Consider the following 26,390-nt stretch of genomic DNA (forward strand, 5'->3'; position numbering starts at 1 on the left):
GATATTAATAATATTTATAAGACTCTAGACGGATGGAGGTAGGATGTTTCATTTACACGACTGTTTACTCGACAAGGTAACCTGGGAAAGCGGCACTGGCGCAATCTAAGTCTATACAGCAGTCGTGGGTGGTTGATTGATAAGTTATGGAAGCTATTCTCAGGCTCTCAACAACAGTTTGTCATGCATGGTCTCACTCGCGCTTATCCTCAGTCGCAGTTGCCCTCGTTCGCAGTTGCTCTCGTTCGCACTTGCCTTCATGGTCACTTATGCCCAGTCGCACCTGCCCTCACTTGCACCTGCCCTCAGTGGCACCTGCCCTCACTCGCACCTGCCCTCACTCGCAGCTTCACACCTGTCCTCACTCGCACTTTCTTTCACTAAACCCCACACAAACTACAAAGTCACAGGCAATAAATATTTTGGTTTTCTACGTATCACCAAGCTTTCCATTAAGATTAGGACTAACTTATTCCGATCAATAGGGTTCCAACCGAGAAATCGCCGCCGCCATCCCCAATGCATGGATGGTACAGAGAGTAATGTGCCGTCTTATTTCATTTGCATATGAGCGGAATTATTTAGTCAACCAGACCACTGTGGGTTGGATCAGAAACTAATGATCACGGCCAGTTGCGGCTGATTCCTCAGATGAGAGAGTGCCGGATGGCGGAATTGGCGGGTGCCGGGTCGGATTAGAGGGCGAATCGGATGTTAACAGGTAAGTGGGCCGGCCCGAGAACTACTACCATACAGTATCTCGTGCAGTAAAAACCCATCTGGGGTAGTGCTAGTTGATGCTACAACCCCGCTCAAACGTTTCCATGTCAAGAGCTGTATATTTTGTGGGGTGTGGAGTGCTTTCGCATCGGCAAATAGATGTGCGTAAGTGATGGGGGTAAGTATCCCCGCAAAGCTTCTGCCGCTCTGCCGCTCTGATAAATATATAATATTGTCAGTCTCGTTGTCTCGAGAACTCTTCATTGTATCTACGTTTGTGGCACTCTTCACCCTCCATTTGTGAGAATCATCATCTCGAGACTTTGTTTACACACAAAGACACCATGGCCCAACGAAAGGACTTCCACGTTGCTGTTTGCGGCGGGGGTATCGGAGGCCTTTGCTTGACTATTGGCCTTCTTCGCCAGAACGTCTCTGTCAAATTATACGAAGCGGCTTCAGCATTCGCAGAAGTCGGTGCCGGCGTCTCTTTCGGGCCAAACACCATTCGAGCAATGGAGCTCATTGACCCGCTAATCGCCAAAGGGTTTGAAAATTGTGCAACCACCAATGGCTGGCCAGAGAAGAAGGATACGTGGTTTGATTTCAGGACTGGACAGGAGAAGGGCACACGAGGAGGTGTGGTGGCAGCTGTTAATACGCATGTTGCCGATGTAAAGACGAGGGGGAAAGGAGAGATAGGGCAGAACAGTACTCACAGAGCGCATTTTCTGCACGAGCTCGTGAAGCTTATCCCGGATGAAGTGCCCGAGTTTGGGAAGAGGCTCAAAAACATCGAGGAGAAGGGAGACAAGATGGTATTGACTTTTGAGGATGGGACAACTGCAGAAGCAGATGCTGTTATTGGATGTGATGGTATCAAATCACGGACGCGGGAGATATTACTGGGCATAGATCACGAGGCTGCACATGCAGTTTTCTCTGGAAAATACGCATACAGAGGTCTAATACCGATGGATATCGCAGTGGATGCCTTAGGAGATGAACTGGCAAAGAACTCGCAGATGTATATGGGCGAACATGGACATGTATTGACCTTCCCTATCGAGAAGGGAAAGACTATGAATGTGGTTGCTTTCAGAACTAAGCCCGACGGGAAGTGGGATGACGAAAAATGGGTTCTAGCATCCAAGAAGGAAGACATGGTAACTGATTTCGCGGGCTGGGGAGACAAAGTTACAAGCATTATATCTGTAAGTTGAAGCCCAATTCTCACCAAAAATATGATACTTTTAGCTAATAGATATGTACAGCTTATGGAGAAGTTCGACGTTTGGGCCTTGTTTGAACACCCACCGGCACCAACATACTACAAAGACAGGCTATGTCTTCTTGGAGATGCAGCCCATGCTTCGACGCCTCATCAAGGAGCTGGCGCAGGTCAGGCTATTGAAGATGCCTTTATTTTATCACACTTATTTGGTCAAGTCCGCTCTGCGGCTGATATTACCCAAGCTTTCAAGGCCTACGATGCTGTACGAAGGCCGCGAAGCCAACGTGTAGTAACGACAAGTAAAGAGGCCGGTTGTTTATACGAGATGGAGGATGGAGAGGTTGGAAGTGATCTGGATAAGGCAAGGGAAAATTTGCTGGCCCGATGCAAGTGGATATGGGAAAACGATTTGAACTCACAGTTTAGAGAAGCTCAAGATGCTATGATGAACGGAAGCAAGATTTAGATCAATAATGAGAACAGGGGAATCATTTATAAGCAAAATTTATTGTAATTCCATAGCTATTGTAGATGTTCTGGCTGGAGATAAAACAGAAAGAAATGAGAAGTGGAATGAAGTGTAGATCAGAATGTTGATACGTTTTCTCAGCAATTGCAACTTGTGCATCTGAGTGAGCTGGGTTAACGTAATGGTGGTTCATCATCTCAAACAGGAAAATGACGGAATGAAAAAGAAGGATGGGAAGCTGGGTTGGGCTTTTCGGAGGCGGGATGCATGCCGGGTTTCACTCTCACGAGGAATAAAACAGGCAAGTCAGTAAGTTGTAGTCGATAATTGGTTGTAATTTCGTAGCTATAGTAAAGGTTCTGGCTGGAGATAAAACTAAAAGAAATGAGGAGTAGGAGTGAATGAAGATCAGAATGTTGATACGTTTTCTCAGCAATTGCAACTTGTGCATCTGAGTGAGCTGGGTTAACGTAATGGTGGTTCATCATCTCAACAGGAATTTGACAAAATGAAAAAGAAGGGTTGGGAAGTTGGATTGTGAAGTTGGGTTGGGCGTCCGGAACGATATCGATGGTGCATGCCAAGTTTCACTCTCACGAGGAATAAAACAAGCATGTCAGTTGTAGTCGAAAATTGGTTGTAATTTCGTAGCTAGTGTAAAGTTATAGCCCCAGGTAAATAAACAGAAAGAAATGGGGAGAGGAGGAAGTTGATCAGAATGTTGATACGTGTTCTCAGCAAGTGCAACTTGTGCATCTGAGTGAGCTGGGTTAACGTAATGGTGGTTCATCATTTCAACGGGGATATGACAGAATGAAAAGATGGCTGGGAAGCGGATTGGGCTTTATTTGGTGGGATGGTGCTGGTGGATGTCCGGTTCACTGTGGTGCTGATGTCGCAAGACAGTCCCTTCATGAGTTCGATTTGGTCGTAGTAATTCGATCAATATGGCGTATTTCGAAGAAGAGTCGGCTGCCACCATTGGCTTCGGGGAAGAAATCGAAATTCCCAGTCGGCTTTTCCGCAGTCCACGATCCGTAAATATTGTCGGTGTGTCCTGTTCGAAACAAGTTAATAGCACCACCAAACATTTCATAGCTGCATGCTCATGTCACAAACGCGCTTCAGTCGAATTGAAGGTGTTTCATTGTTGAGTATTCGTAGCTAATCGCAGTCTAACAAAGACCCATGATGACACTCTCCTTGTTCCGATCATCCCAATCCCATGCAGCCTGAACCCCGAGGAAAAGAGTCGCTTAGAATTTAGAGAAAGCCTTGACGGCCTTGCCGGTTCTTGGGAGAACGCGGAGAACATTGAATCGGACCTATTGCCATATCAGCCGGCCGTTCCAGAGTGCTACTTGCTCTTTAAGACAAGTAGAGGGCGCGGGTGTAAATCGCGTTTCGTTTCCAAAGATCATAGATCTGTTTATCCGATGGGTATTTTTTTTACTTACAGTCTTGCTCAATGGGCGGCATTGGCCGACGGTGACCTGGTCACCCTCCTCAACACGGAAAGCTGGCGAAACGTGCGCAGCGAGGTTCTTGTGGCGCTTCTCGTAACGGGCGTACTTGGGGACGAAGTGGAGGTACTCGCGGCGGATGATGAGGGTTCTGTGCATCTTGGTGGAGACGACAGTTCCGGTGAGGATACGGCCACGGATGGAGACTTGGCCGACGAATGGGCACTTCTTGTCTGTGAGGCGCGCAATATTAGCAGCTGTTTAAGTTTGTGTTTTCCTCCGATATCTGTTGCCATGCGACACCAGGAGCTCGAGTATCAACATTCTCTTCCACTTTCAGGTGAAGAAGTGCGCAACTTCCCACCCCATCCTCGAGCTCCTAGCAATTTCGCATTCCCTTCGTATTTTCCAAGAATCCGGTGTCGACATACCAATGTAGGTTCCCTCAATGGCGGTCTTTGGGGTCCTGAACCCAAGACCAACATCCTTATACCATCTGCGTCCTCCCTTGCCAGCTCTCGCCGACTTGGCCTTGACCTTGGAGTTAAGGAAGATATGCGGCTGCTTCTGGAAAGCGCGCTCGGACTGGACGGTCAATTCGGTGGCCATTTTTGCGTTTGGTGGATTGTCGCGATTGTCGAAAAGTCGTGCAAAGTATCGTCGTTGACTTCACTTACCTCAAAACGCGGATTTGCAGGCGCAAGCGAAGATAGGGCTGGGATGCCCTGAACTTTTTCTCAAACATACGCTAAGAGTGAAGTAGGTTAGCGCGTTGGTAGTTGGGATTTTGCTCCGCATCACGTGATCTAGTCGCGATGGGGGTCTTGATTGTGGATAAGCGAGTCGCGTCCGTGTTTGTTGACATCTCGAACTGTCCCGCAAATCAGACGTCACCATTGTAAATAATGTCCCTATAGCTCCCAACACCAAACTTGAGCTCACGATTGGGATATCGCATTACAGAATCGGCTTCTGAGCCATATACCGACATGTCTTCTCGAGGCGACATGACTCTGCCGGCTGCGCGGCCGAAGTCGCGCAAATCGCTGGCTCATGTGCCTTCCTCTAGCTCAACAATGGACAAGGAGAATATGACGGCAGATATTGGAGCGATGGTGGACAGCAACAAGAGAGCTCCAGGTGCTGGAAAAGCGGCAAAGAAGTCCCGCAGCAAAAGCATAGGCCCTGGGGGTCTTGATGCGCTCATGAGCAGTTCTGGCAACAGACGCAAGGTGAGAAAACCATGAACCACGTTTTGGCACTACCATACTAACATCTTGAAGTCAATTGCTGCTCCTCCACCAAGGTCGATTCTGAAGCCCACTATTGCTCCTCTGCAAGAGATACCGGCTCGCAAGCCAAGCCCCAGGAAACCAGGCCAGCAGGCGACGGCGCAATCGAGCTCCTTGAGAGACGCCACGAACGATGATACTGCGGATCCGTTTACGCTTCTGGAAAGCACGACTACATCAGATAACAAGGTTATGCTTCGTACAGAGGAAGAACAACAAGCCGCCGCCAGAAAACGCGACAGTGATGAAGCCCAAGATAAAGAGAAAGCTCGACGAGATGCTCGTCGCAAGTCGTTAGCAGCACGCCGTGTGTCCTTCGCTCCAGAGGCAACTCTCCATACCTGGGATGTGGTGGACTACATGCAGGACTCGACCACTTCCTCCAACTCAACCAACTCAACGCGTCGGAACTCTTCCGCCTCCAATGGCACAATCGGCTCGCCAAACACTCAATCTGGACCATTCGGTTCTGATCCATCGGAACCTCCTTCGACGCCTCCTGAGCAAGTTGAGGACAAAGTATCGGAATCGGAAACTCCTGATGACCAGCGCGCACTACACCAGAAGAAACGCAGACGAAGCTCGGGCATACCGCCTCTTAACTTTAACAACCCTGACGACGAATTCTTTTCTTCCAGTCCGTCCGAGGGGAGCTCAGTGGTTGAAGGCGCAAATGAAAACTTCAACGAGGACGGCTCTTCGGACTCAAACAGCGACTCTGACGATGATGGTACGGCAATGTCGATCGACATGGGAGAAGGTACAGACATGTCCATGGCATCTGTAAAGTCATTCGCAAGCGATGGGTCTAGCGTACGCCTAGAAAGGGCTTTACAGCTAGCGGCACAACAAGCCGGTACACAGGGAATTGACTTTGATGAAAATGGCCCTCTGGGCATTGAAGAGGATGAGGACGTTGTCGCCTCCTTTGCGCCTTGGTCACAGAGGTCTGTGGCAGCAAATCTCGAGTCACAGACAGACCAAGAAAACATCAACCCGTTTTCACCAGCGTTCGCTGTTGCTGGGACACGTCAACAGGACGCGAATGATGAAGACGATGGCATGACGATGGAAATGACGCGCTCAGTTGGTGGTATCCTTCAAGCTCCTGAATCACAACTTTCCGATGATGACGATCAGTCAATGGACATCACCATGGATATGACTAGGGCAGTAGGTCGTATTATGCCTACTGAGCAGCCTGATGAAGATGGCACCATGGAGATGACCATGGAAATGACGAAGGCCGTTGGTCACATCTTCTCAGCACCAGTGCACGATTCATCGCCTCAGGAATCCGATGAGGAGATGACTATGGACATGACTGTTGCCATTGGTGGTATCATTGGTAAAGATGCTCAGCCCAAGAATAGGCGCCAATCAGTCCGGAGACGGAGCACTCGTCGCAGGTCTTCTGTTGAAGACTCATCTCTTGGCGATGAGACCATGGATTTCACAGTGGCTATGGGCGGTATTCAACCAGCTCAACCCGCAACACCTAAGACTGCACCTCTTTACCCAGACATGAAGGCTGCGTACAACGAGATTGTTGCACACCCACCAAGCAGCATTTCGAGGCCAGAAGCCAAACGGATACTGGTCGAAGAGGTTGATCATGCAGAGGTTCTCAGTTCTCCTTTCCAACCAGATGTGCCATCGTCTATTCAACGCCCAGTTCCAACCGCCACTACTGCTTCCGAAACGGGAAGCCCTAGTATTCATGCCTTCAGAGGCAAAGGTCTACGCAGGAGTTCCGGCCTCAGGACGTCCATGACCCCCAAGACATCTTCGGCGATCACAGATGCTGTGAAGTCAGCGGCAACACCAAGCCCTCTTCAAAAGCCAACCACGCCTTCCAAGCAAGCCACGCCACAGTCGGTGCGGCCAACCACTCCTGGGAAAACTCCTCCGTCAAAGAGCATTGCAATGCGCACTGGTTCGCCACAGCGACTATTCGAAAGAGAGACCAAAGCCGCCAATGCATCTCCCAGGTTTACACCAAGTAAAAAGCCAACCACACCAAACAAACTCTTTCAAAGGAATGTCGATAACAACATTGCCACCCCAAGCATCATACTCAAGCCCCAGAGTAGGCGCTCTTCAGGTGTTGGGATAGACCGGCCAGGGCTTGGATCTCCTCGCGTCGCTGCGATTCTTGATCGTCGCGGCTCAATTGGGGACCAAGCGTCCTCATTCCAGCCAAGTAGAATGGGCGATGCTGCTCGTGTTATTCGCTTTAACGATGCCGAAATCATTGAACATGAGGTAGATAGGGAGCGTGAGGAAGAGAGGGACCGCGAAGATGGGCGCAAAGTCATGGAGAGGGAGGCCGACATGTTGGATGACGAAAAGGATGCAACTGTCAACCTCAAGGAAATGATTCAAAGCCTCACCCCAAAGAAGCGACCCCTAAAAGGCCGTAAGAGCTTGCATGTTGGAGCAGCCAAAGGTATCCTTGGGAAGCGCCCTGCGGAACTTGACGACGACGATGAAAACGGCGATGATGATGAGGGCGGTACCAAGAGACTAAAGAACTTCGAAGGTAGCCCCGTCAAAAACGTGAAGCTAAGAGCACCTCCATCAAAAGAAGAGACAACTGGCCGTTTAACACGCGCAGTCCGCCGAAGCTTGGAATTCACAAGTGGAAATGCCTCCACGCCGACTATGGCTTCATCGCCTGCCAAGGTTGCTACGGCCACCACCCCTAAGGGTCAGGCCAAGTTCAAGGACGCTGAGGCAACTGTTGGAGCCGGTACTGCCATTCCGTTTGAAGCTAGTATCACGTCAAATCACCCAATTACCATGGATGAAGACGACGTGGAGGATCGCATACAGCTTCAAGATTTCCTAAACCTGACCAGTATCAGGTTCATGGAATTGACAACCACGAAGAGGCGGCATACAATTGCCCCTAATGCTACTGCACAGGACGGATCAGAAGGCCAACTTGGAAAGGACGATGGATCATTGGAAAATTGCGTCGTCAGTGCTGCCTGCACTCTTCCCATGCTTGAGTTGTTCCAACATGTAAGTTACTCCCAGGCCCAATTTTATGCTCCAACTAACACACTACAGTCCTGCCGTGAGCTGAAGAAGTATATTTCTGAAGGCCGCAAGATGGTTCGTGAAATAGAGACGGAGACTTTTGACGAAAATCCTCCTCTATTCCAGGAATACATCTCTGCCACTCCAGATGTGAAGAAGCTTATGGATAACCAATTCCGAAACATCAAGACTCATTCGAGGCTGGTTAGTAAGGGCATGTGGTATGAGTGGCGAATGAAGCTATTGGATGGCCTTCGAGATGGCCTCATCACAATCGCAGAGGGCATGAGTTCTGATGCGGAAACTTTGGCCAAGCAGCAAGAACTACTCGACAACGTCGTTCCAGAACTTGTACAAAAGTATGAGACATTGCTCCAACAAGAGGCGGATTTACAAACTTCAGCGGAAGAAATCGCCAATTGTAACCAAGAAGATCTCGCCGAAGCGCGGGAGTGTCTCGTGGCCCTCGACGCCGATATTGAGTCAAAGAAAGCGTTCGTCCAAGAGCTACGCAGCCAAATGGAAGACAACGAGACTCGCTTCAAGGCCGCAACCGAGAGGAAACAGGCCTGCCTCGATGAAATTCGTGAGGCTGACAAGATCCGCGAAGAATGCCGCGGATGGACGGGCTCGGAGATCGCAGCGCTGAAGGCAAAGGCAGACGCACTTGAGGAGAAATACGGGTGGACTATCACTGGAATCTCAGGGACTACCCTCTCGTTGTCCCTTCGCAGTGACCTGGAGCTCGTATTCGATGCATCGTCATTCAGAACCAAGGATGGTCAAGTGAAGAATGCTCAGGCCAATTCGCGCATTGATCTCTGGTACATCGCTGCGAACCGTGAGCGTAATCCCCTGCCGTTGACACCAGAGAAGGCCTTCTTTGTGGAGAGCATCCGTGATGGGATCCGCGGTATGCCGCAGTCACAGACGACGATCAAGGAGCTCCTCGATACTGTCAGCTTCGGCTGGGCTACATCCCTCAATGTCGTCGAAGGCATCGAGGCATTGAACCGCGTGTATCCCACTGATGTCGCAAAGACGAGCGATGAGAGTATCGTCATCAAATCGAGGATGCTGCTCGCGTCGCTGGCTAGCAAAGTGGAGGTGAGCTACCATGTCACGACGAAGAATGGGGAAGAGGGACTTGAGGTACAGTTCAATACCACGGCGCGGGTTGTGTATGGCGAGAGATTCAACGAGGATAGCATGGGGAGGTTTTTGGGCAAGGGGATTGCTGAGGGACGGACCTGGGTGGAGGTTGTGAAGGAGTTGGAGGGGAGGCTGTTTGCGAGAGGGAAGAAGTGAAGGGGGTGATTTGTAGATGTCAGTCTTGTGTTTTGGCTTTGTTTAAATATCCAACTGTGGATTTTGTGTAAGGCGTTTGGGGATGGGGTATGGGTGAAGCACCTATGAGAGAACGCTTTTGTAGCGGGCTATGATGAGATATTATTTTACGAATACCCTAGCAACTATGAACTACTTCATTTTATATTGTCATTTTATAATGAAATCGATGCTATAAAATTTATCCCATGATTATTTCCAAGAAAAGCATGAGTGGGATATTAATTCCGTTATTTTTTTTTACCGACCTTTCGATATATTTTTTTGTTGACGAGATGAAAAATATATATATTTATATATTTACATGTAGACTTCTTTTCCCCCAAATCCATCGTCAAGAAACCTTTACGCGATTGGTCACAATATCCCTATTAAAAACCGCCATTTCCAAGAATCAATTGTGCACCTACCTGGGCTCAGATAGAGGAAACAGAATCGTAGCCTGATGTGGGGCAACTTAACGTATGTATTGCTCCTTGCTCCCTAAACTCCTGTCCCTCTCTCATTACGTTAACACGGTATGTATTGCTCTTTGCTCAACGGTATGCACCCCTATTGTCTAGACTTGTGGCGAAACCGCCTCCTGTTGTCACTTGTTGATGCTGTTACCGTTACTGATGTCAATGTTGCTGTCATTTAATTCTCACCGTCAACTCCCTGCCTCCACCGTGACCTTCTCGCCGTCTCCATTCATAAGACAGAATCTCACATAGATCCGCCCCCAATACCTCTGAGCAAACAGCGCCACCTCTGGAGGCAGAATTTGACACCAACCACAGCCGCTTGCCTCGATTCTTACTCCGATGTTGACACCTGAATCGGAAATAATGCTACTGCTTCGGGGGAAGTCTATATATACTGGGGGAAATAGTCGACAGGAATAGATCCCCAGCGGGACCAGGAAATGACAGGGAACAGAAACAGCACCTTCTCTATTTTGACTTCTATTAATTACATCCCAACCCCTCACAACGCATCATCCCCCTCAAGCACCCCCAGCGCCCCACCAACAAGATGCAAACTCCCCGTAACCAGCGCCTGCACCTCCCCCCCCTCCCCCGCCAACCCCCTCACATACCCCAACGCCCCCTCAATAGTCTCACTCAGCACCACCGTCGCCTCCGGATCCATCTTCTCCCACTTCTCCTTAAACGCCTTCTGCATCGTCATCCCCTTAATGGCAGCAGGATCATACATCACATTGACGAAATCCCTCTTATACCCCTCCGCATACGTGATATTCGTACAAAACACCACATGATCGAACTTCACGAGCCCCTGCTCTGCGATCCCGTTATACAGCCCCTCGAGCAGCTCGACGGCCTCTTCGCGGCCTTGTTGGTTGAATATCAGTACGCGTTTGCTGGCGGTGTGTCTGGCGCTCTCGCCGCCGAACCATTGCGCGGAGACTTTGAGGCTGTCGGCTGTGTGGGCGCCGTCTATGAACCAGCGGATGTTACCCTCGACTTTTGTCTCGCAGCGGCCGCGGAGGACGACTTGTTCTAGGCCGTCTATGAATTCTTTTGGGAGGGTGTCGGGGGGGAGTTTGAAATCGGGCTGGAGACGCTTCATTACTGTTTCTGTGAGGGAGATGGCGAGACTTGCGTTTTGCTTCTGGAATTTGGCGTCGGGTGTTATGCGGACGTCTTTGAGGCGTGGGTCGACTTGTAGAACTTCAATCTCCACGTCCTTTTCCTGAGCCCTCTTCGCTACTACGCTCGCGGCCGCAGGGAGCTGTTCAACTGAAAATGCCGGGCTGCCATGTTTGAGGATACCCGCTTTGTGCCACGCGATCTCTTCGATGGTGTGGCCCAGTATATCCACGTGATCGATTCCCAAAGTCGAGATACCAGTAGCAGCAGGCTGAGCAATGACATTCGTAGCATCATATTCACCACCAAGACCAACCTCATAGACCGCCGCATCGACGCCCTCACACACAAAAGCATGGAAGCTCATCAGCGTCAGAAAGCGGAAATACGGCGGCTTATCCAAGGCGCCCAGGCCTTCTTTGGCATTATACAGATCGAGGCGGTCCCAGACGTCGAAGAAGTACTTTGTGAACTTCTCGGTAGTGATGGGGAGGGAGTTGATGCGGATGCGCTCGCGCACGGAGACGAGATGGGGGGAGGTGAAGAGGCCGATTTTGGAGGGGAGATTGTGGCTCCGCTGGTAGGAGGCGAGGATGGAGTCGACGTAGGCGCTGGTGGTGCCTTTGCCTTTTGTGCCGGCGACGTGGACGATGTTTAGGCAGTCGAGGTCGTGTGGCTGGGGGGGTGTTAGAATGGGGATTGGAAGGGGTGGGAGGAGAGGGGATGCGGACTTTATAGCCAAGGCGGTTGAGGGCGTGGAGGGTGTTTTCATAGTGAGGTGGACCTGGTATCACACCAGCGGCTCGTCTTTCATTCAGGGTCTTGAATGAGGTCTGGAGACTGTTGAGGCAGTCGAGGGCGTCCTGTGATAGTTAGCAATGATCTCATACAGGTTGCAGGATTCTAACATCATAAGTCCGGTTTGCCATGGGCGTGTAATGCCTGGAAAAGGCGGGGAATGGAGGGGAGAATGCGGGTTTTAAAGAGGCAATCCGTTTATATGGCACGAGGGGATTTGGCCGATGCCAAAATGAAGGGATTCTCATACCCGCTCGTCATAGTTTGTAGAAACGTGACTTGGAGCTGTTGAGGTTGTTAGACCGGAGCGTATCGGGGATGTGGATTAAGCATTAATCCGAAAAAGCTAGACCGTCATCCCGCCTAAAATGTCAAATTTACGCCTGCTAGGTAAGAGCACTAGGATCGCTAAAAAAAAAAAAGGTATAAAAACAAAAAACAAAAACAAAAAAATTGACTGGTCTACTTGAGAGTAGATGGTTCTGAAATATTCCGAACCGGGGAGTCGAACCCCGCGCAACCGCGGATTCATAATTCTTTCGAATGGTGAGAGGCGGATATGTTACCGATACACCAGTTCGGAGTGGGGTTGTTGTGCCGAACACAGTTATTAGGGTATAGATAGTATAATTAGTGTGGTTTTATTTAATTTTTGAATTTTTTGGGTAATTGAAATGGCTTGGGAGTTTTTAAATATATTTACTTCATTTATTGTTACTGTTGTTACTGTAAACAATCTGAGCAACAACAGAAATTGCAGGCTTTTTTTTAAGCTTCTTGGTATCATGCACGGTTTTTACCTCTGGCTTTTGAAGCGCCGCACGTGGGATGTTTTTGGCGGCGCGAGGCTGACAAGGCTGGCGCCAACAACAGTTCCTGACCTCATCGTATCTGCTTCCTCCCTAGAACATAAACAGCGTGGGACGACGATGATGATGATTGTGTATTGTCAAAAGCTTCTCCACAGAAGCTGCGGATTGATTCCCTAGCCTATTTCTTTAATAATGATCCGCCCTACCCTCCTTCCTCCAAGGCTCATCAGATCATTACAGCAATTTCATTACTCTACCAAATCGCCCACCAAAATGGCACCCAAACCAGTGCGAACATATAAGCAAGCCCTCTCTCTTCTCAATGAGCTACAATCAAACCAGGCGGTGGTGTCCATGGTGTCATCCTCATCCGCCAATGCCAACAGCCTTGCCATTCCAGAAATGCTCGATTGGCTCCGGAAACTGACATACACCCCCGCGAGTTTCAATGACCTACGAGTCATCCACGTCGCGGGCACAAAAGGAAAAGGCAGTGTTTGCGCCATGCTTGACTCGATGCTGAAGCAGTATCTCTTAACCCAGAATGCTTCTGGTGTCACAGAAGGCCGAAAGCCGTTGGGGAGGGTAGGCGTTTTCACCAGCCCTCACCTCATTACCCCACGTGAGCGCATTCGGTTGGATGGGCTACCAATCTCGAAAGAGCTATTTACACAGCGGTTCTTCGAGGTGTGGGATAAGTATACCGCCTTCGCGCTGGAGGATAACCACCCGAATCCAGAGGGAGCGGAGTCTAAGCCTGGCTACTTTCGCTTCCTTACGATACTGGCTCTACATACCTTCTTGAAGGAGAATGTACAGACTGCGATCATCGAATGTGGTATTGGAGGCGAGTATGACAGCACCAACATCCTGCCTAAAGAGGCAAAGACGGCCACAGTTATCACAAGGCTAGGCATCGACCACGTCGGTATGCTCGGCGACACCCTGGGTGAGATCGCATGGAATAAAGCCGGGATCATGAGACCCGGCGTGCCTTGCTTCACCGTCCGGCAGCCCGAGGACGCAATGAAAGTTCTGCAAGAACGAGCCGCAGAAACAGGCACAGAACTCACAGTCGTGAAGCGGATACCCGAGTTCGACAACAACGAACTCAAACTAAGTCTCGAAGGTGACTTCCAAAAAGACAATGCCAGCCTCGCCATCGCAGCTCTCACCTCCCATCTCAAAACCCTCGGCATCGCCGCAATACCAGAAACCACCACCCCCCCCGAGATCCAAAGAGGCCTATCCTCCATCTCCTGGCCCGGCAGATGCCAAGTCATACACGAGAACAACATCGACTGGCTCATCGACGGCGCGCACACCGACGACAGCCTCGCCGAGGTTGCGCGCTGGTTCGCTGGGAAATGGGACGCGGAGGCCCATCAACCGGCTGTGCTGATTTTTAACTCGCAGCTTCGGGATGCGCCGAGGTTGGCGGGGAAGTTGAGGGAGAGTTTGGGGGAGGCTACGGGGGGGGGGAGGGATGTCTTTTGTAAGGCTGGGTTTTCGACGAATATACCGTTTAAGAAGGATGTGCCCAACCCGAGCATAGATACGCTGCAGAGGGAGACGGCGGAGGCGTGGGTGCGTGGGGGTGGGAGTGGTGTGCCTGCTGTTTATGATAGTATTGAAGCTGCGATATCTGGAGCCAGGGAGGTTGCGAAGGCGCGGCACCCGGAGAAGGTGCATGTACTTGTGACAGGAAGCTTGCATCTAGTTGGCGGCTTCTTGAAGGCAATGGGGGCCGAATCAGAATAGATTAGCTGTTTGAATATATTGGCGTCGACCGTCCCTTTAGCCTGCCCCCTATTCTTTCAATCTCCACCGATTTCACACATCCTAAATCAGAATTTTGACAGTACAACTACAGGTCAGGCACTTTATTTTTCTATATTTGTACACCTTTTATTTATCATTGTACCGTACAAGCCTTCTAAGCAAGCTCCCTCGCTGCTACCGATGACACAAACAAATGAAATCACCTTCTATCTATTCCATCCTCAAGCTCTGAAGTCTAGCCTCCGTCGCAATGACCTGGGAAAATATTAGTTTCTGACTCCAAAACGTCCATCGACAGGGAAAAAGGGGAAAACTCACATCAAGCGCCTGCTGCACCTCCAATACCTTGCGCGCCTCACCCAACCAATCGCGACTCAGCGTCTTCGCCCACCCCGTCAACCCATTCATCTCCCTAGCAGCCTCATCCAGATTCCCCTCCTCCAGGAACGTCTCCGTCCTCGTAAGAATGCTCTCCACATCATCCCCAACCGCCAACCCGCGCTTCTTAAACAGCAGCTTGCTCAGCACGTAACTCGACGCATGACTCGCGACGCCCGCCTCATCCGGCAGCAGCGACGCCTTGCGCACCTCTCCCGCGACGCGACGGAAGCGGTCGATCAACTGGGCCGAGGTGGGGATGCCGCGCTGGTATGCGAGCGGGTTGATGGAAGCGATTGCGGCGTCGACGACGGGGTCAGCGGCGGCGATCTCCTTGAGTGCGGCGAGCTCGCGCACGAACGGCTTGGGGGAGCGGGAGTTCTCGAGGTTGGCGCGCACGGCCTCGACGGCGACGTGGAGGTGCTGCGTCTTGAGGTTGGAGTCGACGACGTCGGTCCAGCCTGTGGTGAGTTTCTCGAGGTCATCGACCGTCTTGGAGAGGTCGGTGAGCTTGCCGAGGCGGCTGTTGCGCTCCTCCTCGACGCGGGTGTTGACCTCGGCGACGAACTTGCGCTTCATTTCGACGGCTTGCTCGAGGAGCTCGTTGCGTAGGCGCTGCTCGTTGACGTCCTTGGCGTGGGCGATCTCGGAGCGGAGGCGCTGCTCGTAGTGCTGCTGGAGTTTGGTGCGCTCCTCCTCGTACTCCTCCTTCCAGCGGCCTTCTTGCTCGTGCATCTCGCCCTCGAGACGGCGGATGAGCTCCTTGGCGGCGCGGTCAAAGTCCTCGTGGGAGGCCTTGACCTTCTCGTCGGCTTCCTTCATGGCGATGGCCTTGAGGGCCTGAACCTTGTCTCCAACCTTCTCAAGCTCGGTCCTGGCGTTCTTGATGACGGGGGAGAACTTGTTACCGGCCTTGTCGGCATTGACAACAAGAATGATGTCGTTCAGGATCTTGACAAGGTCCTGAACCACGGGGTCGTTGGCGTTCTTGATGTTAATGGGGTCAATCCTCTCAACGTACGGCGTGTAAACGGAGGGCTCGTTGACCTCTGGGACCTTCTTGGCCACAGCTGGCGCAGGCGCAGGCGCATCGACGACTGTTGGCTTCACGGCTGGCTCGGCCGCAGATTTAGCCTGAGCAGCTGCGATGGGTGCAGCAGCAGCGGGCGCAGTTGTATCAGCGTACTCTGGCTTCTTAACACCCTTCACGCTCTCCACCTTCTCCTTCTGCTTAGTGTCACTTGCGTCAGTCTTTGCTGTCGGCGCAGCCTTCGACACTTCAGGCTGCTGTGGCTTCTCCTCGGCTAGCTTCCACGTAACTCCGTTCGAGCTCGGGATCGTGACGCGGTTTCCTAACTCTCTGCTTCTTGGCTTGCTGTTGAGAACGGGGAAGCGCTTGCGGAACTCGCGTTCCTCGAAGAAGAGGACGGCCTCCTCTCCGAAGGGAACGTACTCCGTGAAGAAGTCATGGAAGTTGTCGTTGACGCGAGAGTAGTAGACGCCACCGGCGAATCCTCCAACAGATAGTGCCAGAAGTGTGAGGAACAGCTTGCGGATTAACTTTCGCGACTTCTTTGGTGGTGGTGGTGGAGGTGTCGATGCGGCTGGAGCTGGCGTAGGCTTAATCGGTGGTGCTGAACCCAGCGACGTCGGTGGAGATGACTGGACCTTGCTCGGAGATGGAGGCGTCAGAGGAACGGTCTGGGTCACCTTTGAATCTGCGCTCGGCGTCTGGGGAGTGGGCGAATTTAACGAGCTTGTGATCTTTCCTGGTGCTGGAGGAACTTCAGCGTGCGTTGTGCTTCCGGAACCTGGGAGGACCACTGGCTCGGGGTCGTTTATGCTCGGTTTCTTGTTATCCGCAAAGCTCCTCTGTGATACTCGTTAGTTTGGCTGCCATCACGAGTCTCCGAGGAGGTGCTGTTGGGGATATCATACTGCAGATGGGCGGCTATATACCGCCTGCGCGCCGAGCAATTGACGCCCAGCTCTGGCTGCGATGGAGCCATTGCTGAGCGCTGTTGATGCTCTAAGGGAGGCTCGCAGCATGACGTCCTGCGTTGGCGGAAGGAATGTGGTCGTGGTGTTGATGCTGGCTCGCGTGGGCTGGGAGAAAAGCTATTTGACGTTCCTTGAATTGAAGCTCGGGAAGCCGCCGGAACGCCAAGCCTTTTCGATTCCGGTTCCAAGCGGCCGCATCATCAGCTCCGCATTATCTCATATGGAACTCACATAGCGATAACGGAGTATTAAAAGAATATTAAATAGCAAAAGTCAAATAGTAAACCAAATTCTAAGAGAGAGTTTACAGAATCATCTTAATAACTAAGGTCGTGTGAAGCTGCTCTATCGTCTTTATACATCCCACACACTGTTAAAAAAACAGCACCACGACCCAATCTCTCGCTCCCCCCGCCACAGCGTCCAAACCATCGACTCTGCCCAACAAACAAAAAGGAGAGTTCAAGGTATTAAAAGGCTAGTCCTATAGAAGCATACCAAATGCGCATCGCCGCAAGTTCTGTTCTCCGGAGCCTTGAGGAATCGAGAAAGCCAGCAACCGTAAACACAACGAATCTCCCACCCCCACATGCAACCCCTTTGCCCAACATCCATTAAACCGTTATAACATACAGTAATCACTTAGCAAGAGCACCCCGCGCCTCCTTGAGTGTTGGCTGCCTCTGGGCGAAGATCTACACCTGGCCTTGGTCCCGAGCGTGGGTTCCGCGGTCCGGCCTGGTCGAGGGGAAGCTTCTTTGCGATGGCGGTGAATAGCTCCCTGACATTCTCTGAGGTCTTTGCGGATGTCTCGAAGAAGAGAAGACCGGCCTCCTTAGCATATGCCTCAGCATCCGCGGTCTGGATTACGCGCTTGTCTGGTTGTTCGGTGACAAGATCGAGCTTGTTGCCGGCCAGGGCGATGATGATGTTCTCGTTCGCTTGTCTCTGTAACTCCTTCACCCACGCCTTTGCCTTGTCGAGGGACGACTATTGGAACATGTATTAGCCTCTGTGTCCATGTTTGTCAGTGCCGGAAGACTTACAGCTTGTGTAATATCATAAACAACGACGGCGCAGTTAGCATTCCTGTAGTACATGGGCGCTAACGACTTGTATCTCTCCTGTCCGGCAGTATCCCAAATCTCAAACTTGACGGTGGTAGCCTCATCTAGCGAAATCGTCTGGGTGAGGAAGGCAGCTCCGATCGTTGACTCGCGGTAATCATCGAATTGGTCCTGTGATAGTGTCAGCTGTGATGCAAAGGAGTTGGGGGATTTCGACCAGGGAGATTCATACCTTGACAAAACGGAGGACTAAAGAACTCTACGGGAGAAGTGTCAGTAAATATCAGCGACGAGAAACCCCTAGAACCCTCGACATGCATACCTTTCCGACGGCAGATTCGCCTGTATCTCATATTAGTACTCGTATCCGGGGGTCCAGGGAGATGGCAGACGTACCGAGAAGCACAAGTTTGAACTGCGCAAAGCGAGCATTGTTCGCTCTGGCGCCAGGAGGGCCTCTTGCAGCCATGTTGTGTGTGTGAGGGGAGTAGTTATGGGCGGCTAGGTGATTTGATGGGCGGCCTAATGACAGCAGCCTCAAAGAAAGAAGGCTGGATCAATAACGGTGAGAGACCTGGCGGGGAGAAAGTTGGAATGTCGTAGAGTTCGAGGTATAATATACGTTTCAGCTATTCAGTGGCGTAGTGGTGCAGAAGTTGAGAAGTTGAGAAGTTGTATGGTGGTTGATCTTTTGAGGGCGATGAGGGTTGAGGGTGACGACGGATGATGGGCTTCTTGGTTTCTTGGGGATTCATGGACCGACGGACCTGCGTATTCCAGAGTATAGTAAGATAAGTACATGGCTAACCAGCCAGTTGTGGCACAGTTACGAAGTACTACGGCGAAACCTTGAACCTGCTCTCGCTCTTTCTCTCGGCCCGCCACATTTCAACCACTTCAAATGTGGCGGATTTATATCACGTGCGAATATACCAATCATATCACGTGGATTAGCACGTGCTTTTAAGATTAGGTGAGGCTGGGGGAGGCTGAGGCTGAGGCTGAGAACTTTCCCAGGCCACCACGTTTCCTTGGTCGGTCCCTGGAATCTGATCATGCTCAAGATCAAGATCACCTATATCTCTTGTCACGGTTAAATCTCTGTTCTGTTACTGTACGGCTACCAGGAGGATTGGATTCTTATTCTCGCGAGTATTAATATATTTTACGAGAATTGGAATGCAGGCCGATTACTGTCCTATGTTATAGTCGAAGCTCACAACCAACACAAAACCTCCAGCTATCATCATGGCGCCTAGCTTGCCCTTCAGGGATATAAATGTCCACGCCTCGGCGTCGCATTATGCCTTCACATCGCCCTCTTCGCCCTCGGCAGCGACTTTAGTAGTGGATCGCCCTACTGGTGATATCAGGTTGAATGATGGGAAGGTCTTGGGCGGAAAGCGTGTCTCGAGCATTGCTGGTATCCTGGGCATGATCAGATTGCGATTGGGTTAGTTTGCGCCTCTTCTTGACGCTGGACGTGGCTAATTATGTTTGCCCATTAGATAAATACATCATTGTTATTACAAAGGCACAGCCCATGGGCCGACTGAAGGGGCACATGGTGTACAAAGTTATTGCGACCGAATTTCTGCCGTTGCGCGAACGACCCCTCCACGACAATGACGAAGATATCTACCTCACACTCCTCAAGGGCTTCATCAAGTCAGGACCGATGTACTTCTCATACTCATCCGACTTGACCAACAGCTTCCAGCGCCAGGCCCAGATCGACCAGAGCCAGCCATTGTGGAAGCGGGCAGATGACCGGTTTTTCTGGAACAGATTCATTCAGTCGGATCTGATCGACTTCCGCTCGTCAGGAAGCAGGCAACAGATTGGCCAACAGCCGGGAGCCGACCCGTTCATCCTGCCTGTCATATTTGGCATGCTTGAGATATCACCTACGACCGTCAAGGGGATGCCATTAACAATCGCCCTGATCACCCGTAGATCAAGACACCGCGCTGGCACAAGATACTTTTCCAGAGGAATTGACGAGTCGGGACATGTGTCGAATTTCAACGAGACGGAGCAGATCGTTATAATCAATGAAAGCGGGGCGGGGTTGGGTGGCTTTGCCGGTGGTGGTGGCATGCAAAATGGCAAAGTAGGGGGCTCCGACGGCCGAGAGGTCCAAGTGATGTCCTACGTTCAAACCCGCGGCAGTATCCCCGTATACTGGGCGGAGGTCAACACGCTGAGCTACACACCAAAGCTCCAAGTAAGAGGCGTCGAATCTGCCGTGGGCGCAGCAAAGGCCCATTTCGACGAGCAAATCCGACTCTATGGGGACAACTACTTGGTCAACTTGGTCAACCAGAAAGGTCGCGAGAAGCGCATGAAGGAAGCCTACGAGCAAATCGTAAAGCTCCTCCTCTCATCTCCCAAGGAATCCCAGCAAGCCGACGAGAAGTCAGACGAGAAGCTCCACTTCGTGGAATCGCGATCAAGAAGCCAAGAATTCGACCGCCTCCACTACGTCTACTTCGACTTCCACAACGAGACCAAGGGCCTCCAATGGCACCGCGCCCAGCTTCTCCTCGACCAGCTCGAAGGCGCCCTCCAGCAACAAGCCTACTTCCGCGCCACCGACATGCCCGCCGACACCACGGGCCGCCTCGACGTCCGCAGCCTCCAAACCAGCATCATCCGCACAAACTGCATGGACTGCCTCGACCGCACCAACGTCGTGCAATCCATGCTCGCGCGCCACACGCTGAACCGCATGCTGCGCGACCTTGGCGTGCTCCCCCGCGACGAGACCTTCAACTCAGATTCCGCATTCGAGTCGCTCTTCCGCAACATCTGGGCCGACAACGCCGACGTGGTGTCCAAATCATACTCTGGTACTGGCGCACTGAAGACGGATTTCACGCGCACGGGGAACCGCACCAAGGCCGGCGCGCTGCAGGATCTGTCGAACTCGATCACGCGGTACGCGAAGAACAATTTCCTCGATGGGCCGAAGCAGGACTCGTTTGATCTGTTCCTGGGCGCGCATCTGCCCGCCACGGGGAATATTGGGAATACATCCGTGTTTGTGGATAGGCGGCCTGTGATCATCCAGGCTGTGCCGTATGTCCTCGCTTTTGCGGTGTTCTTCGTGCTGCTGGGGATTTTCACCATACGGTTACCTGAGAGCGCGGTGTTGCCGCTGAGGCTGTTTACGATTTTCTGGTTCATTGTTGGTGGGCTGAGCGCGAGCTTTATTTTCAAGAATGGCATGCTTTATGTAAGTTCTCGTTATCCCCTATGTACACTGTGTCCCCTGACTGGATTCTAACTTCAACACAGGTCAACTGGCCTAAACTCATACCCCGCCCATGGGCCACAGAGGGCTACAACGAGACCGTCAACAAGCTCCGCAAAGACAAAGTCCTCGGCGGCCTCGTAGCGCGACACGAGAGGGGCATGAGCACAGCCCGCTTCCTGAGCGCCGAGGAAGGGAAGAAGAGGATCGAATGAGCGGCGAGTCGTTTATTGCTGTTGTAAAGCGGACATCGACATAGCCTAGAAAATGTAGGTATAAAGGGAGGAAGGAAGAGACGCTGAGCAAGATAGCAGCTAAGCAGCTAGAATGGTACATTCCTGTACTATTAGCACACCTTATATGTGGATGGATGGATGGGGGAGCGGATGTTGGCCAGAGCCCACGGAACACGCAGGCCCCTTACTGGGGATGCACAATAATATTTTTCTTCCCAATATCTCATAATCTCACATTACCATTACTATTAAAATACACACATAACAATCGTTAACCCCCCCCCATCTCCCAAGAAACCACCAGTCCGTCCATCACTCCCTCACAACCAAAACAACCACCTCCCCACCCCCACCACCCCCCTAAACAACCCCCTCAAAAGCCTCAACAACACAACAACCAACCAAGCCCACCACATAACCCCAACAAGCACCCACTCAACCAACACCCACCCCCCCCGTCTCGCCCACCTAAACCTCCTCCTCCTCCTCCGCATCATCGTATCCATCGCCCCCGCCAGCGCCTTCGCCCTCAACATCTGCGACCCCATCACCTCCTTCGCCAACTCATCCGCCTCATCCGCCGCTTTCTTACCCTGCTCGCTCAACCCGCCCGGCCCATCGAGTTTCTCATGTAATAATTCTACTTGTTTCTCTAGCTCTGCCATTTTCCCGTCCCGGAACGACTCAGCGGCTGCTTCCCACGCGCGGGCGGAGCGTCGCATGTCCTCCTCCAGTACGCGGGCAGCGAGGAGGTGTTCTTGTGCGCGTGGGGCCCGCTCGAGCGCTAGGTCTGGGACTAGTTGCGCGACGGTGGCGAAGCGGTATGCGGCTGCGTTATTGAGATCGCGCAGCTCGTTATGGCGACGCGTGAGTTCCTTCGCCTTGATTCCCGAGGACAGCAGAAGGGCGCGCACCCGCGCGACATCCTGGCGCGTGATGTGCGTTGGTTCCGCACTGGGGTCGCGCGGGCGCGAACCGAGGCTGGGGCGGCGCGCAGCGAGGGCCGCGAGGTCGGTGGCGGGGAGGAAGGTGGTGCGCATGGGGCTTATGCCGGGGATATTGAGGATGGAGTTTAAGCGTGCGTCTGCGCTGTGGACGCGGAGGAGGCTTCCCTGTGGAGAGCGATCGCGCGAGGTGGTTTTGGGGGAGGAGTCGCCGGAGGCGCGTTGGATGTCTATGCGGGGTGGTTTGAGACGGTCGAGGCGGTCTTGACGGTGTTTGGCGTGAGCTTTTTGTTGTTGCGTTTGGGCGTCGTAGTCGGGTGACATTTGGGTTGGGTGTCGGGAGTCTGTGGGACGGCCGCGGCGTTCGGTGGGGGAGATGAAGGTGGACATTTCGCCGAGGAGGGCTTTGACTTTGCGGGAGGCGGCGCCGCGGGTGCTGCCTTGGTCGGTCATTATTGAGTTTCTTCGGCTTGATTCTGATTCCTCTTTGCTTGATTCGAAGGCATTTTCGTCGATGTCTGTGTCTTCAGGGGCGGTATCGCCTTGTTTATCTGATGCGCTGGTATCGTCCTTTGTCCATAAGAGGTTGCTCACCCTTGCAATAGGGTTGCGACTCTTTGGCTTCCCAGCCATATTAGGTGGGCTTCCATCTTTCGGTCTCTGTCTCGCCAGCGAGGCAGCAGATGGTGACTTGATGGTATTATCAACTGACCCCTTCACGGGTCTCTTCCTTGGACTAAGGGAACGTATATGATCAAGTGGGCTACCCGGACTCTCTTGCAAGCTAAGTTTTCGATCTGAATCGAGGTCGGACTCCCCCTTCCGACGACGCCCCAGTGGTTCCGCGCTCCGCTCTCGAAGCCTGCTTATCTTTGAACGAACTCGGTCAAGGGGCATTCTATGGCTGTGAGTTGGCGATAATGGGCTGTGAGGGGGGGAAAGGTCCATGGATATGCTGGGAATAAGAGCGTTCAATAACTTTGCTGCTTTTGACTCGGGCGAGTTTGGAGCTGTCGTGTCCAAGTCGCTACTTGGCCACTCGCTGGGGCGTTGACCAGGAACCTCCAGACTGCTTCTCCCTAACGGAGCTGCTTTATCTCCATAATTTAGGGACCAGTTCCGACGATGTAACTCGGGTCTTGGCTTCCTTGCGATCAATTTCCGGGGTGATAGTGTGTCCGACTCCTCGGCCTTCGCAGGGGCGGTTATAGGTGACGGTGTCGCCTCGACAGATGAAGCCGGTTTCTTTTCTTCTTCTATCTTTTCAGGGACTTCTTTCGATACTTCTTTGGATACTTCTTTCGATTCCTCGTCTGTTTCCTTTGCTATCATTTGTGACATCTGCTTCGCCAAGATGCCACGATTAAGGGCGAAACTATCTGCCGTGTCGCTCCGACCTCTCCGCATTTGAGCATTATAAAGGGAGTCATCGCTATCAGACGACTCGGAATCTACCCTGCTACGGGACCTTATTGGACCGGTGCTATCCAGTTTCCGGGCCATCTTGTGCAGTTTGTGTCGGATTTTGGGTGTATGATTGATATCCGATCCATTATGGCCAGGGCGTCGGATAGAGTTAAACGCAGGCAATCTTGTTTCCACGTGTAGTTTTCCGGGTATTTTTGCTTTGGCGTCGGGCGACTGTGCTGATTCTGATTCTTCAACCTCTTGCTCACTCGTGTGTCGCTGCTGTTCTAATTGCCGCAGTTGCTCTTCGCTCGTCCTGGTCGGCAGCCTGACCAGGTTTGTAGAGGGTGGAAATATCTTTCTCTCCCGATTATCCTCAATCAACTTTTTGTTGTCACTCTGTTCCAGCCATACGATGTCTGCCAGCATATTCGGCGCACTGATCATCCAGTCAATCCTCGGCCGCTTCACTTTGACAGGAGGAACTGCCGGTTTACTTGGATCAGCCCCGGCAGCGACATGAGCCTGACTTTCCGCCTCATCGGGGACCAGAGGCGGCAGTTCCAAGCAGTCGCTGATTTCATAACCATCGCCAGGGCAATGTTTTGCCACACGGTCAACCCATGCGGTAACATCGTCAACGTCGCCAAAGCCCTGCGCTTCTCCATCGATCGGCTGCCTTTCTCTCGCCCTGACCTTCCTGTTGCGAATATATTGTAGCGGGTTGTAGGGCCTGCCAATCTGTTTGTTCGTTGCCGTGCTAGCTCGTGATAGTGTATTTAGTCTAACTGGAATTCCTGCTGACGTGCCGGGTGGGCTGATGGTTGGGACAGGTGTCAAACCATGTGACTTCAATGGAGGTAGGTATTGTAGCAGGCGCCTATACTGGGCCATAAGCTCAAAGGCGTTCTTTGCCTTTTCGGCTCGAGCCAAAGTAGCTGCCGAAAACTGATACTTTTGCTCGACATCTTGAGTAAATGCAGTTTGTAGGGGGCTGGTTATAGGTTGTGCTAGCTTGGGTGGTCCAAATTTCTCTCCTTTGTCGGGTTTGGGTGAGATGTTCCGTGACGATCGTCTCTGAGCTTGAAGGTGCTGCCGCAGGCTTCCTCCTCCAAAGGTATCTTCAAAGCCATGGATCGTCGGGGGGGATGGAACTGTTACAACCCTCCTGGCTGCTTGACGTCTGCTCTCGCTCAGGTTGAGGGCGAGATTCACAATCTGTGCAGAGTCCACGTCCAGCCCAGTTTGGATCGTCTTGCCGACGTTGACCTGGCCCGCATTCTCTTCCGTATTCGTGCCATCCGTATGAGCCTTATCTTGGGCGTCTGCCTGTCTTACATGTGTTGCCAACGGGCTCCCTCCATTTGTCTGATCCGTCTTGGGTCTGACAGGAACCTTCCCCTTTGGATCGCGCCGTTGTTGTCGCTTTCTGGGGGGAGTAAGCTGGTTCCCTATCGATGCTCGAGTTTCGTGTACCGGCGGCTCGAAAAATGTATTATCGGAGAGGAGAAAACCGCCAGACGTTCTGCTCCTGTGGCTTCGATGGCTCCCTCTGCCATGGCTGTTCCTTCCGAGGTCGGTGAGTGAGGGGTCGACAGGCTTATAGGTGTCGTCGGTCGACCGGTCTTGTTGTTCGCTATTTCGTGAGCTAGATTCACCAGCCTCATCACTGGCTACACTATATCTGTTCCTCATCGCTGTAGTGCCAGGCGGGGTAGCATGGTTTCTTCGAGGATCTGACGGGGTGGTCATAGCCACTCGGCCCAAGGCGTCGGTCATTTTGTGACCAGCACATTTGGGATAACTTGACGATCTCAAATTCGATCAGAGCATTTCGTAAGCTCAAAGGGCGTAGCTATTATTCATGTTCTGCGAGACTCTTGAGCAATAAGGATCCATACAGTCATTCGGGCACAGTGAAGCTCGTGAAAGCGGCAGCATGGTCTACTAAATTACGGCTCGGCAAGCTACACTGCAGCATGACAAGCATGGACCATGCTGAGGGTAGGGGGCTAGCATCCATGCAGTAAGGTTAGTTTGACGGGTGCACGGGTCATGATTCCCGATAAGGGTTGCCGGCCGATAAACGCCCCGTACCCGTACCGGCCCGTCTGACTGGCTATTGTTAATATTTAGATGTGGGATTCGAGCATATATATCGGAGTAGATATCAACTTTATGGAAGGTCAGACACTTTGTTTCGGCTCAACCCATGAGATAATGATAGGTTCGGAGAGCAGACCAAAGTTAGAGGGGCGGCTGGTATAAGTAGGGCGACAGCGATATACAGAGCGCAACTCTCAAGCCCCACAACCCTGTAAGAGCCCACCGAGCAGATTGCCCATCAAGCGGTTCGAAGATTGCGTTGAGGGGCCAGTAGCTTTGTTGGTACGGGTGGTGGCAGCATGGTCAAACTGGCTACAGCAGGTTGAGTTGGCGGTGGCATAATTAGCTGACAACGAGAATTGCACGACGGTGAGAAGATTTTAAGGTAACAGGCGGAAATATTGACAAGAGTGATCACGATTGAAACACAACACCCTTGAT

The 26,390-nt window shown here is 52.0% G+C and overlaps 9 protein-coding genes across 9 annotated transcripts; 4 read left to right on the top strand and 5 right to left on the bottom strand.

Moving 5' to 3' along the window:
• The first annotated feature begins 798 nt into the window (after nucleotides 1–798).
• On the top strand, nucleotides 799–2,533 carry VE01_03505 (uncharacterized protein). Its single transcript, XM_018272994.2, has 2 exons — nucleotides 799–1,934; nucleotides 1,995–2,533. The coding sequence occupies exons 1-2, from the start codon at nucleotides 1,065–1,067 to the stop codon at nucleotides 2,418–2,420; spliced, it is 1,296 nt and encodes a 431-aa protein (XP_018132262.1). The 5' UTR covers nucleotides 799–1,064; the 3' UTR covers nucleotides 2,421–2,533.
• Nucleotides 2,534–3,563: 1,030 nt separating this feature from the next.
• Nucleotides 3,564–4,582, bottom strand: VE01_03506 (uncharacterized protein). The gene is made up of 3 exons (XM_018272995.2): nucleotides 4,318–4,582; nucleotides 3,881–4,119; nucleotides 3,564–3,748 (listed from the first exon to the last, which is right to left on the bottom strand). The coding sequence occupies exons 1-3, from the start codon at nucleotides 4,493–4,495 to the stop codon at nucleotides 3,680–3,682; spliced, it is 486 nt and encodes a 161-aa protein (XP_018132265.1). The 5' UTR covers nucleotides 4,496–4,582; the 3' UTR covers nucleotides 3,564–3,679.
• Nucleotides 4,583–4,763: 181 nt separating this feature from the next.
• On the top strand, nucleotides 4,764–9,742 carry VE01_03507 (uncharacterized protein). Its single transcript, XM_018272996.2, has 3 exons — nucleotides 4,764–5,118; nucleotides 5,170–8,205; nucleotides 8,254–9,742. Exons 1-3 carry the CDS (start codon nucleotides 4,876–4,878, stop codon nucleotides 9,529–9,531), a joined length of 4,557 nt encoding a protein of 1,518 aa, XP_018132264.1. The 5' UTR covers nucleotides 4,764–4,875; the 3' UTR covers nucleotides 9,532–9,742.
• A 794-nt stretch (nucleotides 9,743–10,536) lies between these two features.
• MET7_1 (Folylpolyglutamate synthetase) lies at nucleotides 10,537–12,605 on the bottom strand (the record flags this gene model as incomplete). Its single annotated transcript, XM_018272997.2, has 3 exons — nucleotides 12,071–12,605; nucleotides 11,894–12,025; nucleotides 10,537–11,838 (listed from the first exon to the last, which is right to left on the bottom strand). The coding sequence occupies exons 1-3, from the start codon at nucleotides 12,206–12,208 to the stop codon at nucleotides 10,537–10,539; spliced, it is 1,572 nt and encodes a 523-aa protein (XP_018132312.2). The 5' UTR covers nucleotides 12,209–12,605.
• Nucleotides 12,606–12,830: 225 nt separating this feature from the next.
• MET7_2 (Folylpolyglutamate synthetase) lies at nucleotides 12,831–14,623 on the top strand. The gene has a single exon (XM_018272998.2). The coding sequence runs from the start codon at nucleotides 12,965–12,967 to the stop codon at nucleotides 14,531–14,533; it is 1,569 nt and encodes a 522-aa protein (XP_018132208.2). The 5' UTR covers nucleotides 12,831–12,964; the 3' UTR covers nucleotides 14,534–14,623.
• Nucleotides 14,624–14,658: 35 nt separating this feature from the next.
• On the bottom strand, nucleotides 14,659–17,114 carry FCJ1 (Formation of crista junctions protein 1). Its single transcript, XM_018272999.2, has 3 exons — nucleotides 16,871–17,114; nucleotides 14,873–16,804; nucleotides 14,659–14,809 (listed from the first exon to the last, which is right to left on the bottom strand). The coding sequence occupies exons 1-3, from the start codon at nucleotides 16,979–16,981 to the stop codon at nucleotides 14,765–14,767; spliced, it is 2,088 nt and encodes a 695-aa protein (XP_018132209.1). The 5' UTR covers nucleotides 16,982–17,114; the 3' UTR covers nucleotides 14,659–14,764.
• Nucleotides 17,115–17,242: 128 nt separating this feature from the next.
• On the bottom strand, nucleotides 17,243–18,841 carry YPT52 (GTP-binding protein of the rab/ypt). The gene is made up of 5 exons (XM_018273000.2): nucleotides 18,397–18,841; nucleotides 18,323–18,342; nucleotides 18,233–18,259; nucleotides 17,980–18,171; nucleotides 17,243–17,923 (listed from the first exon to the last, which is right to left on the bottom strand). Exons 1-5 carry the CDS (start codon nucleotides 18,467–18,469, stop codon nucleotides 17,576–17,578), a joined length of 660 nt encoding a protein of 219 aa, XP_018132206.1. The 5' UTR covers nucleotides 18,470–18,841; the 3' UTR covers nucleotides 17,243–17,575.
• Nucleotides 18,842–18,910: 69 nt separating this feature from the next.
• Nucleotides 18,911–21,887, top strand: VE01_03513 (uncharacterized protein). Its single transcript, XM_018273001.2, has 3 exons — nucleotides 18,911–19,453; nucleotides 19,509–21,238; nucleotides 21,301–21,887. The coding sequence occupies exons 1-3, from the start codon at nucleotides 19,249–19,251 to the stop codon at nucleotides 21,469–21,471; spliced, it is 2,106 nt and encodes a 701-aa protein (XP_018132207.1). The 5' UTR covers nucleotides 18,911–19,248; the 3' UTR covers nucleotides 21,472–21,887.
• Nucleotides 21,813–25,771, bottom strand: VE01_03514 (uncharacterized protein; the record flags this gene model as incomplete). Its single annotated transcript, XM_018273002.2, has 1 exon — nucleotides 21,813–25,771. The coding sequence occupies exon 1, from the start codon at nucleotides 25,620–25,622 to the stop codon at nucleotides 21,813–21,815; it is 3,810 nt and encodes a 1,269-aa protein (XP_018132204.1). The 5' UTR covers nucleotides 25,623–25,771.
• Between the last annotated feature and the right edge of the window lie 619 nt (nucleotides 25,772–26,390).

Source organism: Pseudogymnoascus verrucosus, assembly GCF_001662655.1.
Source record: "Pseudogymnoascus verrucosus strain UAMH 10579 unplaced genomic scaffold scaffold_11, whole genome shotgun sequence".
Classification (NCBI taxonomy): domain Eukaryota; kingdom Fungi; phylum Ascomycota; class Leotiomycetes; order Thelebolales; family Thelebolaceae; genus Pseudogymnoascus; species Pseudogymnoascus verrucosus.